This window comes from Vicugna pacos, chromosome 21 (assembly GCF_048564905.1).
Source record: "Vicugna pacos chromosome 21, VicPac4, whole genome shotgun sequence".
NCBI classification, from domain to species: domain Eukaryota; kingdom Metazoa; phylum Chordata; class Mammalia; order Artiodactyla; family Camelidae; genus Vicugna; species Vicugna pacos.
Window position 1 is genome coordinate 27,827,208 of NC_133007.1, and position 19,265 is coordinate 27,846,472.

General features: G+C 36.7%; 1 protein-coding gene across 7 annotated transcripts in view; it reads left to right on the top strand.

Moving 5' to 3' along the window:
- The window catches only part of POGZ (pogo transposable element derived with ZNF domain), a 40,049-nt gene that overhangs the window by 9,123 nt on the left and 11,661 nt on the right, over positions 1–19,265 (top strand). For 6 of the 7 annotated variants that reach the window (XM_015250147.3, XM_072946573.1, XM_006216986.4 and 3 more), the window contains 9 exons: positions 2,621–2,745; positions 3,733–3,891; positions 11,179–11,354; positions 12,291–12,399; positions 13,887–14,177; positions 14,259–14,477; positions 16,587–16,693; positions 17,369–17,706; positions 18,091–18,245. In XM_015250147.3, coding sequence (XP_015105633.1) covers positions 2,621–2,745; positions 3,733–3,891; positions 11,179–11,354; positions 12,291–12,399; positions 13,887–14,177; positions 14,259–14,477; positions 16,587–16,693; positions 17,369–17,706; positions 18,091–18,245 — 1,679 coding nt within the window. The remainder of the gene's footprint in view (positions 1–2,620; positions 2,746–3,732; positions 3,892–11,178; positions 11,355–12,290; positions 12,400–13,886; positions 14,178–14,258; positions 14,478–16,586; positions 16,694–17,368; positions 17,707–18,090; positions 18,246–19,265) is intronic. The other variant, XM_072946572.1, reaches the window with a different exon arrangement.

The window sequence follows — 19,265 nt, forward strand, 5'->3', positions numbered from 1 at the left end:
CCAGCCTTTCATTTCTGAAGTTCACATTTTTGCCTGGCACTTTTTCAGAAGAGGTGAAAACATCCCAAAATTGAGTAAGGATTGAAATTCAACATGAATTTGTTTGTTTTTTAGTGTGAAACATATTTCAAGCCTCTGAGTACATTTATCCCTTAAATAATAGGAAAGACAGGGGAAATTTCCAGGTTTTTTTTTTTTTTTTCCTTGTGAGAAATTGTTGAAGGTTAGGTGTGGAAAGAAGTTAAACATGAGTAGAATGATAGTTTGGGAAGATACGTACATTTTACTACTGCATATTTAGTAGTTACTGTCTTATTTGATCAAAAGTAGTTGAAAGGTAAACTATATGCCATGAATTACTTGAAAGATCACAAAGAATGATGGTATTTCTTTCTTGAGCATCTTGGTAGAGATATTAAATACAGCAGTTCATCATATTATTAAAGATTCCTTTTTGATAACTGGAAAACTACAGAAAGGTGCTAAATTTGCATTTTTCAGTTTTAAAGTTTGCAAGGTACTTAATTTAGATTGATATCTCTGTTGTGGCATTTCCCATCTTTTCAGTAGTTAATTTTTTGACCCTGAGCTATAGATGCTGATGTGAAAGGAATGATCACATTCTGAGATAGCAGAGTCTAGATCAGAATTAAGGACTAATTGTTTGAAAAACTTGGTTTCAGTGTCTTTCAGAGATGTTTTGGGTGTAAGTCTATATAATATGCTCAGGCAGCAGATTTATTATTTTCTGGATTGACAAGCCTAGTTGGTTAACTTCGTCTTCTGCATTGTAAAAACCTTGAAAAATATTTTCTAAGTTGAATTTTCTTTCCATTTTTTGATTTACATTGGTTGTTTTGGCAGAGCATATACCCAAGGAGTTATTTTTCTTTCTCACTTGACAAAAGTATAGTTAGGATACAAACATCCTTCTTTGCCATCTTTTCAGATCTGCCCTTTCCACTCTTTGTTTCTTAGAATACCTTGTTCATGGGAGGACCAGCATAATTTCACTCTTGTCAGATAGAAGAAACTTTAGTTGTTTGTATTAAAGATCATTGTTTGACAAAATAAAATATGAACTCAGTCTCTTAAGATACTATGAACAGTTGAGGTAAAAAAGAGCAGCCTTTGGGTGTGCTATTAAAATATCCACAGGCATGACATTGAAAACCACAATATGCATTCAGATAGCTCTGTTTATTCCTAAGGAAAGTTTTCTACAGATCACTCAGCATATGTATGGAGAGTTTGCTTGCAGCTGGTCACAGCTGAAAGTCCTTGAAAACCATCTGTAGTCCTTGTCATGCACAGTTTATATTCATTCTGCTGGGTGTTAGATATGTATATATTAATTACGTGTTGGCTATGAGCTCTGAGAGTTACACAGCAAAGAACAATGGTATAACATTAAGTAGTTAGAAAAATGTTATTTAAAATGTTACCTTTTTCAGTGGAACTAGACTGGAAATACAGAAATACGTTGTGTAGCCTTGGCTCAAAGAATGCCTGTGATATGGATTTGGCTTCTTTTTAATTCAATTTCTGGCTAGTATTGTCTTTTGTATATGTAAATTAAAATGAAACTAAGAAAATTAAAATTGATACTTGAGAGCTTTTTCTTTTCTTGCTCATATCTTCTCTCTGTAGTTTTGGTTTAGGAAGTCAGAAATAACTAAAATAGAATATTAGCGGCCACTTAGAGTCAAGTTAAGCACTTTACCCATTAAAACTATGGGTGCATGGCTGTGGCTCCTCACTACGGCACTGCTGGAGTAGTTTAAATTTTCAAGGGAACGTTGCCATCTATTGGGCATCTTAGAAGCTAATACTGTCAAATTGTATGGACCTGACTACTTAAACACAGTGGTTAGGTTGGTGGTTTTGTTCTGTTTTTGGCTTAAGGGTGTGGTGAAAAGAATACTAAGGGCAATGAGAGCCTTTGCATTAAAAGCTTTGTGTGAACCTTGACCGGTAGTGCTATTCCCATTCTAAGACAAAGAAGTTGACCTTTAGTCAGCCGACATTGGAGGGCAGCATAGCAGTAATAGCTCTTTGCATTGCAAAGGTGTAGGTTTTATCTTTAAAAGAAGAATGTAATGTAAGCAGTGTTTTCAGATTAAATGCTGACTCCCCAGATCACGGTGGAGTGTAGGTAGTAGTAGTAGGGCTGGAATTAGTGGGACAAGTGAGGGTCTCATCTTGGGTGCAGAAAAGCTCAGTAATCAAGATAAACAGTATTTTAATGTATCATTGTAAATAGCTCAATGTTAATAAAATTTCATAATGAGCAAAATATCCATTTTAAATAAAAATAGGAACTGAGTCTCCACTTGCATGATTCACCTCACCCTAATCTCAGCCTTGGGTATTATAATAGATTAAATTTTTATAATCCTAATTATTAAATAATCTGCTGTGGACTCTTCTACATTAAGAATTTTTTTAGGAATAAAAGTTATATTTTGGAACCTTGGAAATGGGGGAAGGTGAGGGGAAATGGTGGAGGGAGCACAAAGGGGAAGGGCGTGGGTTACCAACAGGTTCAGGAATCTGATTCCATATTTTGTATAAAGCTATTTCTCCCATTCTGAGGTCAGTAATCTTTTTTTTCTTGTAGCATGGCGGACACCGACCTGTTTATGGAATGTGAGGAGGAGGAGTTGGAGCCATGGCAGAAAATCAGTGATGTCATTGAGGATTCTGTAGTTGAGGATTATAATTCAGTGGATAAAACTACTCCAGGTAATAAAAACTTTCTGATCGTAGATCGTTGTTTAAACTGACTCAACTGAACGGCATTTTTGTTAAGAATGTGTGAGGTGGAGAAGGACTTTAAGAATCCAGGGTTGCCTCGTTGTGGCACTGGTGGTACCTTCCCCCCACCCCATGCTCTAGTCTGTAAGTGCTTTGGCTTCTTCATACATACAGCTAGAAACACTATGTTTAATTCATTTAAAACATTGAGAGTTGGATTAACCAATGTTTATCAAACGCATCAACAATCCTCTTATCAAATGATGTATGAATGAGAATGCAAAGTAGTGTGTGTCAGTGCTCATTTATATACCATGTCAAAAACAGGTTCCCATAGTCTTGGGATTTTTTGTTTTACTTGAACTTGGTTTCCTTTGTCAGCTGAGCAGAATTTGCTTTGTGTCTGCCTTCATGGACAGTTTACAAACTTATGCTCATTAGCTTCTCTTTCAAAAAGGTGATGTTGCAGGGCCAAATTCTAGATTGCCCTGAATTCAGAAAGTGGGTGGTAGTTCTTTTCCCTCCTAAATTGTGTCTGTTGCTCTTTATTTTTTTATCTTTCCTACCTTGAGACCTGAAGGTGGCATTGATTTGGGCTGAAACAGGACATAATTCAGGGTCTTAATGGACAGTTTACTATGCACGGTTATGAAGACCAGTAGTGGTGATAATAAGCCTTTGAATTCTAGAGGTTTGCTTGTGTTATATAAGCAAAACATTAAAATCCCGGTTTAGTGAGCTCGTAATCTAACTTAATTAACCAGGAAATGTGAGACAAAGAGGAAGGCATTGTGTCTAATTGGTGGTGTGAGGGACACATAGGACGAGAAATCAGGTGAACAGTTAGATTTACAAATTAAGCAAGAAACTTTTGGCTATAGAGACCCCAACAAGGTGAAAAGGGAAGATTAGAACAGTATCCTTTAGTGTCATCTGTCCCTGTCTCCAAGTGACTGTGCCTCCCCTTCCCCACAGTTTCTGTGAGCCAGCAGCCTGTCTCGGCTCCAGTGCCCGTCGCTGCTCATGCTTCTGTTGCTGGGCACCTCTCTACATCCACCACCGTTAGTAGCAGCGGGGCACAGAACAGCGACAGTACAAAGAAGACTCTTGTCACACTAATTGCCAACAACAATGGTAAGTGGGATTATTGGGAAATTCTTCCTGGGCTAGAGGGGTGAGAGAATAAAAAAGGTCTTAGGAACAGCTGTACCTGTTCAGTTTTAGGTACCTTGGTGGTTGTGCTGGTGCTGGAGTGAGTTTAGTACTGATTCTCTGATACGAAAAGTAGGTGATGCTCTTCCTGCTGCGTTAGTGCTGTGTCAGTTGATACTGGTCAGTCAGAGGGCAGCTGCTTCTTACTGCTGATAATATCTAGGACAGAAAATATAAACCCCAAATTCCTAACTGTTAAAGAGATCTGGGTTTTTGTTTGTTTTTTGTTTTTTGTTAGAAGAACCCCTCAAGTTTGGTAAGAATTCTCCCAGGGCAGTTTTGTACCGTATTTTCTTTGGCAGATTCATTTGGTTATTGGTTCCTGCCTATGGAAAATAGGATAGGGTTGTTGTCTACCTGAAGGAAATGGTGAAAGAGTAGTGTTTTTAGTGAGTTTATTGACTAGAGAAGTTATATAGTATTGGTTACTATTTCATTTTTGGTGACTTTCTACTTTCTGTAAATGAGTTATTGGCAAGTTATATCTCAAGAGTCATGTCTAGAATAAGCACCTTTGTAGAGTCATTGCCCTGCTGCAGAAGACTTTTATTTTATTTCATTTAAAAATTAAATAACTTTATTAATACAAGAGTAATGTGTATGCTATAGAAAAAGCAGACAGCTGAAAAAGGAAGAAAACAATTTTAATAGTAATCTCACTATTTGGAGATAACTATTTGTAACCTACTCTGTACTTAATATGTGCTTTTAAATATGTCTAGATGCTGTGTGTAGTGATTTACTTTTTATAAAAATGGATCCATACAGATTCTATATTACTCCTTGCCTGCTTTTTTTCCCCTTCATATGTAGTGAATATCTTCTCATTTTAATAAATCTTTAACATTTTTGATGATTGTTTCCTGTTGTTTGGTTGACTGTTATAAGCAATCAGTTGTAAAGGGGTGTATTGCTACTTTGAAGAGCTATTGTGAACATGTTTCTCTCTTTTCACGTTCTTAGTTTTGAGAATACATTTCTAAATGTCAAACTGTTGGGTCAAAGATTATCACAATTTTTAAGGATTTTGATCAGTATTTTTCCTGGGTTGGCCACCTAGAAATGTTGTATCCATTTATATTTCTATTAGAAGTGCATATGGTGTTCTTCTTTTTGGATATAATCATTTAGCTTCCTTACTGTTGAATGTTTATTACAATACCAGTTTTTTGTGATTCCAAACAGTTCTGTGGTGAACATTCTGAGGTATTACATCTGTGCTCGCTGTGTAAGCACATCTGTAGTATAAAGTAAGATTGCTGGGTCAAGTATTTAAAATTTGATAGACAGTGTCAAATTGCCCTAATAGATTGCTCTAAATAAGTGCTCACCAGTAGCTCTTTCCTCATATTAATGTCAACTTGAAGTATTATTAAACTTAAATCTTTATAATTTCCATCAGAATATTTTTAATCTTTGAATACTAAAAATATAATTTTTATCACATGGAGAATCCTTAGAATTTTTTAAACTTATAAATAGCCACCCTTTTATATATAAAGATGAGGAACCACTATCTACAGAATTCCCTCATTTTACAGATGTGGGAATGAAGGCCTGGAGAGTCTAAATAAAGTACTTAAGGTCGAATAGTAAGTGGCTACACTGGATTTTTGAGTTATTTAGACTTCAAAACTTTTGGGCTTCCTCCTGTATTACACTACCTTCCTATGTTTCTCTTAAAATAGTCTGTCAAAGTGCTATTAGCAACTAGTTTAGCTAAATTTTTCCTTGATCCCAGTGTTCCAAGGCCCATGATGAGAATCTCATGACACTGACATGACCTGTCATGACCTATTCTCCTTGAATGGGCCCTTGATTCCTGAACCTGCCTAGGGCCTGTGTATAAAAGTTTTTTGAAATATAAATATTTATTTTATTTCAGAAAGCTCTAGTATTCAAATTAAACTGTTAACCTGTGTTCTGGTAAAAAAAAAAAAAGGTATAGACTGATAACCACAGTTGCGTATGTCTTATGTGTTTTTCAAAAAGTTTTTCATGTGTAGATAAGCACATATTAATAAACCCAATCTGTCTAACTTCTTTAATTTAAATTTTATTTTAAGCATACAATTGTGTAACTTTTCTTTAATCAGATCCTCTTGGAATGCTAGCCTAAGAGTAGGAATGAGACTTCAGAACAGAGCAAATAAAAAATGTTCCCTCTTATAACAGAGTTTCCCTGTAAGCCTTCAGTTTAATTAAATAGTATATTGTCTACTTACTAGATTGATAACACAGCAAGGGAAAGTAACTTCTAAGCAATTCACCATTATTTCCCTTTTAGTGTACTAGGTTCTTTAGAAAGTTAAAAAGTTGTCTTTTTTCCCTACTCCCCACCCTCCTTTTTTAAACTAGTTTTAAAACAATCTGGCTCTTGGCCACCATTAGCTGCTACCTCCTCCAATAATTACATTTTATTTTTTAAAAATTTAAAAATTTTTATTACTTTTTTCCATTTTGAACATTTTTCAAACAATAATATTTTTAAAGTGTCCTTTTGGGGGCATTGATTGGCTTTTATAATTTAGTTGTTTCCGTTATTTTCCTTGCCCTCTACATAGAAAGCATTTCCTTGACTCTTGATTTTAAGGAACATTTTTGTGTATGAGAGAGGGAGGCTGGGTTTGGGAAGGAGTAGGAACACATTGATAATATTTATAATGGCGTAGTCCTGAGCTGAATAGTAGATTCAAGAGTATTTGTTTTATCATTAAATTTTGTAACATTATATGAATCAAATGTTAAAATATAATCAAGATTATTTTAAAATAATTAATGCAGCGAGGGTAGAGAGGATGGACACGATTTTGTCCTTTACTCCGAAATACCTGTCTTTTCATTCAGAGTGCTTAGTTGGTTAAAAAAAAAAAAAAAAGTAATCCTTTTCTATTCGATGGGGAAAGAATAGTTTTTTCAGCAAATAATATAGTAACAAGTGGGTACTTTTTCCATGTGGAAAAGAATGAAGTGCACCCATACCTTATGCCATTTGCAAACGTTAACCCTAACTGATCAGAAACCTATATGTAAGTACTAAAACTGTTAAGACTTTTAGAAGCAAACCATAGATGTAAATTTTATGACCTTGATTTAGGCAGTGGTTTCTTAGATAGGACACCAAAAGTGTAGGTAACCACAGAAAAAATAGATAATTGGACTTCATAAAAATTAAAACCTTTTATGCTTCAAAGGGAACAATCAAACAAAGTGAAAACAACTCACAGAATGGGAGAGGCATTTTGCAAATAACATACCTGAAAAGAGACATACCTTTAGAATATATAAAGAACTACTGCAGTGAAATAATAAAATGACAAATATACCTGTTTTTTAAATGGGCAAAAGATCTGAACAGACATTTCTCCAAAGAAGATATGTAAATGGCCAATAAGCACATGAAAAGATGCTCAACATCTTTAGTTATTAAGGAAATGCAAGTCAAAGCCACAATGAGGTACCACTTTATACTCACTTAGGATAGCTGTAATCAAAAAGATGAATAGTAACAGGTATAGGTGAGAATGTGGAGAAACTCAGACTTTCATGTATTGCTGGTGAGAATGTAAAATGGTGTGGCCACTTTAGAAAATAGTTTGGTAGTTTCTCAAAAAGTTAAACATAGTAGAGTTCATTATTACATGACCCGACAGATACTCTTAGCTATTTACCCAAGAGAATTGAAAACATGTTCATACAAAATCTTGTGTACAGATATTCATAGCAGCATTATTATAGCCTAGGATTGGAAATAACTTAAGATGCTGAAAGAATAAACAAAATGTGGTATATCTACACAGTTGAATATTATGAGACCATGAAAAGGAATGGAGTACTGATATATGCTACAACATGAATGAACCTTGGAAAATATGCTAAGTGAAAGAAGTCAGACACAAAAAGGCCACATACTGTATGACCCCCAATCATGTGCAATGCCCAGAATAGGCAAATCTATTACAGAGATAGAAAGCTAGATTAGTGGTTACCTGGGCTGGGGAAGGAAAATGGGGAGTAACTGCTAATGGGTACAAGGTTTCTTTTAGGGGTGATGAAAATGTTCTGGAATTAAATAGTGGTGATGATTGCACAAACCTTGTGAATATGCTAAAAACCTCTAAATTGTACACTTTGAGTGATATGTATCATATGTGAATTATATCGCAGTAAAGTTTTTTTTTTTAAAGAAAGTGTTGGCAATAAAATTTTAGAACATTTTTACTATTCTTTTTGCTGTTCTTCATAACCTGCCACTTAGCATTTAGAAATTATTTCTGTTTCTGACTGATCATATGTTTGCATCGGAAAGAAACATGAAGTGAACTAAATCACTGCTTAATTCTGAGCTGTGAATGATGTGAATACAATATTGTAAATTTTTTACTATAGTTAGGATTTTCAACTCCTATTTTGCCCATTTCAACTCCATGTAGTCGTCTTTTCTCTGGGTTTTAAGGCTGTGTAAGTAAACCTCAAAAGAATGAAGGAAAAAAAATCAGGACCTTCAGGTTTGTAAGACAAACAGAACATGTGAGAGAAGCTGCTGAACCTCCTTCTGTTATTTAATCACTTTATGGCTGGGTACCTAGTTTATTTGAGAGCACACTTAGAGACAGGGGATTCGTTGGATAATTCTTTTAAAGGCTTTTTTAAACCTCAGGATTCTGATTCCTCTTTCATCCTCTGGAAATAGAACTTTGGAAGACCTTTGGATTGTCAGAATTTCTTCTAGGGAAGACTTAATAAGAATGAAGAAATCATTAAAAACCGCTCATTTGTTAGAATTGGAATTATTAGAATGAGTTCATAGAATTCATTAAATAAGTATTTGCCCAGTGTGACTTTGCCATATGGTAACTTTTGCTTTCAGTTGAATTCTAAAGCTAATCTAGGCTTAGAAACCCACTTTTTTGTTCGCACTTTATTTTTAGAAAAGTCCTAACAACCCACCAAAATTCAAACATGACCCTGATGTCAGAGAATATTTGCAGCAAATGCTTGTGTTAACATTCTTTATAGTAGTAGAGTATGTGCAGGTTCCATGGGAACCAGGTCCTTCTTTTGAGACTTACTAATGCTGGTTGATTTTACATAAATGGAAAAAAAAATTCCATTCTTCCTGTCCTATATTTAATTAAGATGTTGGATTAGTGATTATCTTAAGAATTTTTAGGCTTAGATAAATAATAGATAATTTATTTTCTTTTACCCTAGCAATTAAAACAATGAATAGAAAACACCAGAAATTGACACATTGTAATTGACTGTACTTCAATAAAAAGAAAAGAAAATATGTGTTTTTGCTTAATCAATATTTTTCAACCATAAATTACAAGGGAGTAAAAACAGATGGATGGGGAACTTATAGAGTAAGAGACTTAAGAAATGTTCATCAGTTGTACTTTGTGAACTCTTTTGTAATCTGATTAAAATAAACTATTTAAAAGAATATAATTGTCAACTTGATCTAACTGGGTATTTGGTATTAAAGAATTATTGTATATATTTAACTTTATTGAGGTATAATTGATAAAACTATAGGATATTTAAAGTGTACATGGTGGTGATTTGATAAACGTATACATTGTAAAAAGAGTCCCACTATCTGATTAATTCACACATCCATCACCTCACATATTTATCCCTTTTTTAGGTTACTGAGAACATTTTAAGTTCTACTCTTTGAGCAAATTTCAATTATATCATACAAGATTGTGAACTATAGGCAGAATTATTATAATGCTTTTTAGGAATGATATTGGTGTTGATATTCCCTCTTTTAAGTTCCTGTCTTTTGGAGATACATACTGAAATATTTATAGATGAAATGATATGATCTGAAACTTGTTTCAAAATAATATGGGAGCTGGTAAGTGGGTGGGAGATATATAGATGAAACAAAATTGGCCTTAAGCTGGTAATTATTGAAGCTAGTACCTGGTGATTTATTATGGTGTTCTATTTTTATATATCTTTAACTTCTTCATAATAAAATATTTAAGTTAAAAATATACATGTATGTATATAGAGAGCGTCAATAAATTGCCAGTATAGTTAGCATAGCTAGAACTTGGGATTTTTTGTTTATCTGTCAACTTCTGTAATCAGTAGTCTGCTGGTCCTGTAACTGTGAGGGTCTAGTCCACTGACAGACTCAGTTTCTGGGGAGAACATGGGGCAAGCGACTGTTGGTTAATTGATAGCCTCTTGTTATACTCACTCTGATGGTCTCTTTGTTGCTAACTGTAGTGATAACATCTGTCAAGTGAAACAAAGTTTCAGAGGAGTCTGTCCCATTCTGGTTATTTGAGGTAAAAGGTTGAGACAGTATTTTGCTTGAATCTTTAATTTAGGTGTATTGACTCTGAAATTTTCTGTTTTGGAGTATTCTTTGTAAATAAGGAAATTCAGTCTTACTGATTTTTAGTCAAATTGAGCACTTAAAAACATTTACAAAATTACTTTTTTCTCACATGAAAAATAATTTAAAACATTTCAAAAATAATTAGCCAGTTTTTAATATTTATATTTGTTAATATTTATAAGTCATATCAGTTTTACCTGGTGTTGATGAATTTTAGCTAGGTCTTTTCTTTATCAGTTCTGATGTGAAGAAGGTAGCCTGTGAATCTCTGTGTTCCCATACCTGTAAAAGGCAGTGGTTATTTAGGGAATCTGTTGCGTTTTTGATATTTGAGTCACTAGGAAGAGATCCCATTCTTTAGATTCTGTGTACTTCTGAACTAATGTTTGTTGGTGAATATTCCTCTTTTTAAAAAGATTAAGGTGAATTAGCTAACAAATTATATTTCAATAAAATGGGCTTTAGCTAGTTAAAATATGGAGAAAGAACTATGTTACTTTGTTTTGCTAATTTGGTATGGAGAGATTGTGTGTGGTCACTTAAGCCATCAGAGTGAAAGTCATAGCCATGTAGAAGTCTTGCTGTGTAAAGGCATCCCTAGTTAAGGTATATGGGGGAGATTTTAGTGAGTTTCCCCTACCTGCATTTTTCTGTATTAGTTGTAGATTTGGGTGAAGCTTAAATTTTTGGTAAGTTTGAGGGCATTAAACCTGAGAGGTGAGTGACAGTCTTGGATATCTTGATATGTGGGGTGCCATTTCTTATCTAAGAGTATTGTGTTGCTTATAAATTGTGCGTTTGTCTTCTCTTACATTGGTTTTTTCCTTCTTCGTTTTATCCTTTAGCTGGCAATTCTTTGGTCCAACAAGGTGGACAGCCACTTATCCTAACCCAGAATCCAACCCCCGGTCTGGGTACAATGGTCACTCAACCAGTATTAAGGCCTGTCCAGGTCATGCAGAATGCCAATCATGTGACTAGTTCGCCTGTGGCCTCACAACCAATATTCATCACTACACAGGTAAGTAGGACTCTGAATTGTGGGACCTGGTAGAGAAGGACAGAAAGACTACATGAACCCTTGAAGGCTCTTACTTGAGTCTTTAGCATCATTAGAAGTGGTTCCAGTCCTGTCTTTTGGCCTGGCTTTCTTATTTGCTACTTTTTAATTTGATGCTGACTTTAGTAGAAGGCCCAGTATAGCGTATAGCTGGGTAATTTCTTCTTTATACCTCTGAAGGGCTATTAAGTAATTTGATTGAGGTCTGGACAGAAATGAGTGGGAAGCTTGAATTAGGAAGCCCTAACACTTGGCCCTCAAGGCTTCTTACCCTTTGCTTGGGCTGTTTTTATTAAAATGGGGGTGAATTAGCTGACTTTTGGAAATCTGTGTCTGAAATTGATGAATTGCAGGGAGATCTTTGGAAGAGAAGGAAGATGACTTGTTTGATATGTAATGTGAGTTGGGGCTGAAAGCCTAATGCTGAATGTGGAATGTAAAGGCAAATACTTTTGTCTGCCTTCTCTTACAAACTTCCCAGAGGTATTTGGCCTTTGAAGTGGACTTTGGAAACAATTTCTTAAAATTGTTTGTATGTTGAATCACTTCAGTGAATACTGTTATTGTCATTTTCCCCCTTCTATGCCTTTACCAATTTAGGGGCCAGTCCATGGATAAGTTTTGATGAGTTTTTTTAAGCTGAGGTTCTCTTAAGACAGGAAGTAGGTTTCATTTTTGTCCACATGTACCAAAGCTCATTCTCCAGTTTTAAAACTTGTCACTGAAAAGTTTGCTAAAATTCCAAAATTTCTCCATCTAAGTCATTTAAAACTCTAGTTCTAGAGAGAGAACCATTAGGTAAGAGTATGGACATTTTTTTGGATGGTAGGGCTTACCACAGTCTCTGCTAGTATTAGCTTATCTCCATGTTAAAGACCATTTTGCTTTTTAATGCAGGGATTTCCCGTAAGAAATGTCCGGCCTGTACAAAATGCAATGAATCAGGTTGGGATTGTGCTGAACGTACAGCAAGGCCAAACAGTTAGACCAATTACATTAGTCCCAGGTAAGGAAAAATGTCTATCCATTTGGAATAAACTGTCATCCAGAAGATTTGTTTTTGTTGTCTCAAAATAACTCAAGGTCATTTAAAAAATGTATTTAAGGAAAATCTAAAAATACAAAAATCATATTGATTTAAGCTCCAGTTTTTAAAAACTTTCTTTTTAAAAATATTATTTATTTTTGTGGGGAGGAAGCAATTAGGTTTGTTTGTTTACTATTTTTGATGGAGGTACTAGGTATTGAACCCAGGGTCTTGTGCATGCTAGGCATGCACTTTACCACTGCGCTATACCCTCCCCCAAAAACCTTTCTAGCTTTTGGCCGGGGTGGTGTTTTTATTTTTCTCTTTAACTTCTTATCACCCATCATGAGGTAATAAAATAGGGTTTATATAGTCAATTTTTCTGTTTCTGCTGTTTTTTTCAGCTGTATTAAGTTTGTTATCCTGAAAGAAATTATTAACGCAAACTCCAAATTCTCTGTTCCTTGTAAGTCTGCTCACTTACATGATGAGATTATGAAGTTTATTTTGCTTTAATTTTATAACATAGATTTTGGGTACAAATTTAAACAAATGACATACCCTTTGAGGATAAATATTCCAATGACTGGTTAGTATTTTTTTTCTTTGAGAAACTGATTTGAAAGATAATTTTTTAAAATCTTAAAAATTTTCCTCCAGTTCTTTATTTAGTGTCTGTAAGTTTACTAGAATTTAGGCCAAAAAAGAATTATCTTAATTTGGTTGCAGTAGGGGTATCTCTGTAGCTTATCTTCCTAAGTTTTGTTGTTATTCTCAGAGCTCACAGGCTTTTGGCCATGTACGCAAACCAGCTTCAGTAATTAGCAACTTAAGGCCAATCTTGTTTCATCTATACCTCCTACTCACTTACAGGGGAGTTGGGGGCAGTCTGATGAGTCTATCCCATCTAGTTGTGCTATTTCTTAAATATGTGTCAGTGGAATTGTCTATAGTTGAGCCAAGAGACTTTGGAACATTCTAGTAGAATGGCATAGTCTGTCTTCTATTTGAGTTTATATAAGAGAATGGAAGACTCCTTTAGTATTCTTAGAAAGAAAGATCGCTGTTTTCAGGACCAGCTCTGCCCTTTGGCCTACATATACCCACACTGCTTCTGACTCCATACCTGTCTATTCTCTTCTAGTACCAAGGTCAAACTGTCTCTGATTTTATTCTTGGAATAGAAAAGGCAGTGTGATAAGGTGTTTGGGGAGGATTTGATGGGAATCTTCTTTCAACGTAATGTTTTTTGGGCTGATTACTGAGGCTGATTTCTTTTATCAGGTTGGGTCACCTGTTGTCTTAGACATTGGAATCTCTGCTCCCCTTGGTAACCTGATGGTTGCCAATCAGTTTGGGGAAATAATCTTTTCCTATTTCCGTATTTTCAGTAAAGACAAGGGGAATGTATTATAGATCAGCTCACTGACCAAGATCTGGTACTTTTCTTTGTCTCTTTTTTGAAGCCCCAGGTACCCAGTTTGTTAAGCCGACAGTTGGAGTCCCACAAGTGTTCTCTCAGATGACCCCTGTGAGGCCAGGCTCCACCATGCCTGTGCGGCCCACCACCAACACCTTCACCACCGTCATCCCAGCAACTCTCACCATTCGAAGCACCGTCCCACAGTCCCAGTCTCAGCAGACCAAGTCCACTCCCAGCACTTCCACCACTCCCACTGCCACGCAGCCGACTTCCCTGGGGCAGCTTGCCGTTCAGTCTCCGGGCCAATCCAGCCAGACCCCGAATCCCAAGCTAGGTGAGGCTTGGGAAGAGGAGATGGCAGAGCTGGGTTGTGGTGACAGGCAAAGAACAGGTAATTATCACTTGGCCAACATAGCTCCTTCCTTCCCTTCTCCACCTGCAGTGAGCATTGCCAGCTTTGTCACCGTGAAGCGACCTGGGGTTACAGGTGAAAATAGCAATGAAGTGGCCAAACTGGTGAATACTCTCAACACCATCCCTTCCCTGGGCCAGAGCGCAGGGCCACTGGTGGTATCCAACAACAGCTCTGCCCATGGCTCTCAAAGAACCAGCGGACCTGAGGCTTCAATGAAAGGTACCATAACCCAAAAGACTGAGCAGCCAGTCATTTCAAAAAAATGAAATGTTTGTTGTATCAGAACTCTATACTATGAAATAGAGATAAGATAGGATGTAGTTGCTGCAGTCTGTTGTCACAGAAAGTTTAGTGTAGTAAAGGGGATTGCCACTTGTGAAAGGTATAACTGAATCAGCCAGAAGGAGTTCTGTGTTAATTGTGCTTTGGAGGTTAGTGAAATGGATCGATTGATCAGCGATGGGCGGGATAATCAAAAAATATTCATGGGGGAGGTGGATTTCTGAGCAATACTTTAAAGCACATGCCCTGTCGGGATTTGGTAAAGAGGTTTTCAGGTGTAGGAGGATATGTGCATAAGGGTCTTCAACGGTCTAGAGCAGGGGTTGGCAAGCTTTTCAGGTAAAGGACCAGATAGTAAATACCTGAGGCTTTATGTGCAGTATGGTCTCTGCTGCAGCTGCCCCGCCATTGTGAATGCACGCAGCCACAGGCGGTGTGTGAATAAATGTGACCATTCTCCACCGCAACTATTAACGGACTCGGGATTTTGAATTTCATATAATTTTCGTGTGTCAGAAAATACTACTCTTTTGCTTTTGTTTCAACCCTTTAAAAATGAAAACCTTAAACAATTTTGGGAAAACTGGATATCTACATGCAAAAAAATGAAGTTGGGCCCTTACCATACAGTGTATACAGAAACTAATTCAATGAGTTAGAGACCTAAACAAAAGGACTAAAAGCCATAAAACTCTTAGAAGAAAACACAGGGGAAAACCTTTATGACATTGGATTTGGCAGTGATTTCTTGCATATGACACCAAAAGCATGAGCGACAAAAGAAGAAGTAGATAAATGGGACTACATCAAAATTTGAAGCTTTAGGACATCAAAGGACACTTATCAAGTGAGTGAAAAGACGACCCACTAAATGAGAGGAAATATTTGTAAGGCATATATCTGATAAGGGCTTAATATCCAGAATATATAAAGAACTTCTGTAACTCAACAACAAAGAACAAAAACCCAATTTAAAAATGGGCAAAGGCGTTGAATAGAGATTTCTCAAAAAAAGATATACAGATGGCCATTAAACATCCAAAAAGATGCTAAACATCACTAATCGTTAGGGAAATGCAAATCAAAACTACAGTGAGATATCTCTTCACACTCATTAGGGTGGCTCTTACCCCAAAAAACAGGAAATAACATGTTGATGAGGATGTAGAGAAATTGGAACCTTTGTGCATTGCTAGTAAGAATGTAAAATGGTGTGATGGTCCCTCAAAAGATGAAATATGAAATTACCATCTGTTCTAGCAATTCCACTTCAGGGTATATATCCAGAAGAATTGAAAGCAGGGACCCAAACGGGTATTTATACCCCCATGTTCACAGCAGCATTATTCACAATAGTCAAAAGGTAGAAGCATCGTAGATGTCTATCAGCTGATGAATGGATAAATGAAATATGGTGTATACATACAGTAGCATATTATTTAGTCTTTAAAAGGAAATTCTGATACATGCTACAGCATTGATGAACCTTGAGGACACTATGCTGAGTGAAATAAGCCAATCACAAGAGGACAATTGTACAATTCCACTTTCATGAGGTACCTAGAGTAGTCAGTCTCAGAGACAAAGTAGAATGGTGACTGCTAGCGTCTAGGAGGAGGGGGTAATGGGGAATTGTTGCTCAGTAGGTATAGAGTTTTAGTTTTGCCAGAGGAAGAGGGTTCTGGAGTGCTTGTACAAAACTGCATGTGCTTAACGGCTGAACTGAACATCTGAAAATGGTTAAGGGTAATTTTTTTTGTTACATATTTATTACCACAATTAAAGAAGAAATTGTAAAAGCCATTCTTAATTCATGAGCCAGACAGAAACTGGCAGCTGGGTGGATTTGGTCTATGAGCTATAACTTGCTGGCTCCTGCCTAGAGTTCAAAGAATAATAAAAGGAACTTGCCTCATAGTGATTTCTCATGCTTGCTTATCAACCTGAATATGCCCCTTTGGGAGTGTTTAACCTTTTTCCAAAAGGCCAGTCATCTTTTCCCAGTATCATCCTAACTAATTTTATCGATGTTCTCACTTCTTCTAGTGACCTCTTCCATCCCAGTGTTTGACCTCCAGGATGGTGGACGGAAGATATGTCCACGGTGTAATGCTCAATTCCGTGTTACTGAAGCTTTGAGAGGTCACATGTGTGTAAGTGATACTGCCTGTGATGGGATGCAGCTTAAATGGCCCTGTAGTTTTGGGAGCTTGTGAAGCAAGAGCTCTGAAATGACTTGTAAGCTTTTCAAAGGGTTACTTCTTCTTTGGCCTGTTTTAGAATGTACTCTGGAATGTGATAGGTTACATTTAAAGACCCTCAAATAGATAACATATGTGACCTTGATTTCTTAGTTGTAAGTAGGTTTTAAAATTGCACAGGAGGACAGTTTTGTTGGCTAATCAAAACTCAAACCAGGTTGGCCTCATTTCGCTTTCTGTTTCTTGTGTCGTTGGCTGAATCGGGAGCTGTTAACCGGTTTCCAGTTCTAGCCTTTTGGGTTTTTGGTTTTAGTCCAGATGTAAAGGCTGGGGCTTCTTCCTGCCAGGGAGCTCAGAGCCAGATTATTCTAGCAAGTGGTTAAAGGGTCTAAGACAGGGAGAACTCTACAAAGTGTGGTGTTGGAGTGGCGTATGGTTATAAACACACATACACACACACAGGAGAAAAGAGTAAAACCTGGAAGCATTATAGAAAACCGCAGGGTGAAAGCTGGCTGAGAATACTTAGAACCAGACTGTTACCCAGGAATGTTAGTGAAGTTGGGGAGTTAGCACATCCCAACCCTCAGGAGAACCAGGACGATCAGATGTCTTCTCTCTTTATAGTACTGTTGCCCAGAAATGGTTGAATACCAGAAGAAAGGAAAGTCTCTGGATTCAGAACCCAGTGTCCCATCGGCAGCAAAGCCCCCATCCCCTGAGAAAACAGCTCCTGTTGCTTCCACACCCTCTTCTACACCTATTCCTGCTCTGTCACCACCTACCAAAGTACCAGAGCCAAATGAGAATGTGGGTGATGCCGTCCAGACCAAACTTATTATGCTAGTGGATGACTTCTACTATGGAAGGGATGGTGGCAAAGTAGCCCAGCTCACAAACTTCCCTAAGGTCGCCACATCTTTCCGATGCCCGCATTGTACCAAAAGGCTAAAAAACAACATTCGGTAAGTGTTGAAGATCCTTGGAGGTTACCTTGGACATTGAAGGCTGAAAGGGTCTTACGTGTTTTAAATTTTTCAGTTTGAAGAATAGTCCTAACTGTTACCCTGTCTGGCTAAGGAGTATCATTATTAAATCAATAACTAGTACTGTGGAAGGAGATTGTGTTAATAAATAAAAGACAACTTTGGGTAGAGTGAGACCAGTGCGTCTCCTTCCCCAGAAAAGTTTCAAGAACTCTCAGTTTGGGACTCAGAAAAGGGCTGCCCCAAACAGAGGAAGTTGGGCAGGAGGTGGGTAGTAACACAATGTCTTGTTCTGTGATTCCTCTGTTACATTACTCCAAGACTTCTGATTTTTTATGCTTTCTGTACTTTTCTGTGCTACAGATTTATGAACCATATGAAACACCACGTAGAACTTGATCAGCAGAATGGTGAGGTGGATGGTCATACTATCTGCCAGCACTGTTATCGTCAGTTTTCCACTCCCTTCCAGCTCCAGTGCCACTTGGAAAATGTTCACAGTCCCTACGAATCGACTAGTAAGTTTGAAAGTTCTTAAACTCTAGGGTTGTACTTAGACTTTGCTCTTCATTCAGTGAAGCATTGGGGGTGGCACGTTATGTTTGTTTATATTTGAGTAACAGTGTCAAGAAAGTTCTTGGCATATTCATAGTCAGTTCCTTACTTCATTTACTCTATTTTCTTAAAAGCCTGACTTCTATTAAGTCATTTGCTTAAGAGCATACATCTCTAATAAGGTGATTTTATGAGGATTTGAGTCCAAATATTTCCTGTGTCCTTTAAGGGATTTCTAGTTTTGTTGAAGAGACAGAAATTGTGTAACTATAGGAAAATGTGAGAATAAGACAATATATTTATTATAAACATATGTATTTTATGCTGTCAGAGAAGGAGAAGATCTTTGTGGCCAGATTTCACAGAATTAATGCATAAACTTTTAGGGTCTTTAAATACAAGAAGGATTTTAGATGGAAAGTAGTAAGAAAAGTTTTTAGGTGATGGGAAACAGCATGAGCAAACACATAAAGACAGAAATATGCACATTGATGCTTTTGCTGCAAATTAAAAATCTGGACTAAAAATGGAAAGGTTAAGGACATGTACTAATGCAACATTTAACTGAGAGGACCCAAGGTGGAGCAGGCTTCAAGCCCAGGATTTGAGTCTTCTACTTCTCAGCAGTTCTCTTGTCTCTGGCTCATAGCAGGATGGCTGTGTTAGTCTCAGGCATTACATTCAGACATAAAATTTTGCAGACTAAGAAGGGACCATATCTTCCTGTGTCTTCTCCCGAATCTGTTTCTTATAAGGCAGAATTGTTTTCCCTTTATATCTCCTCGGCTTTGGTCATACTGGCAATGGAAATGGGATTGCCATGAGTGGCTCAGACTACTGCTGATCGGAAATACAGTGAACTACATATGTAACTTTAATTTTTTTTAGTAGCCATTTGAAATAAAATTTTTTTAAGGTGGAATTAATTTTGTAGTGTATTTTATTTAACTCATAGAGCCAAAATCATCTCAGCATAAAATCGA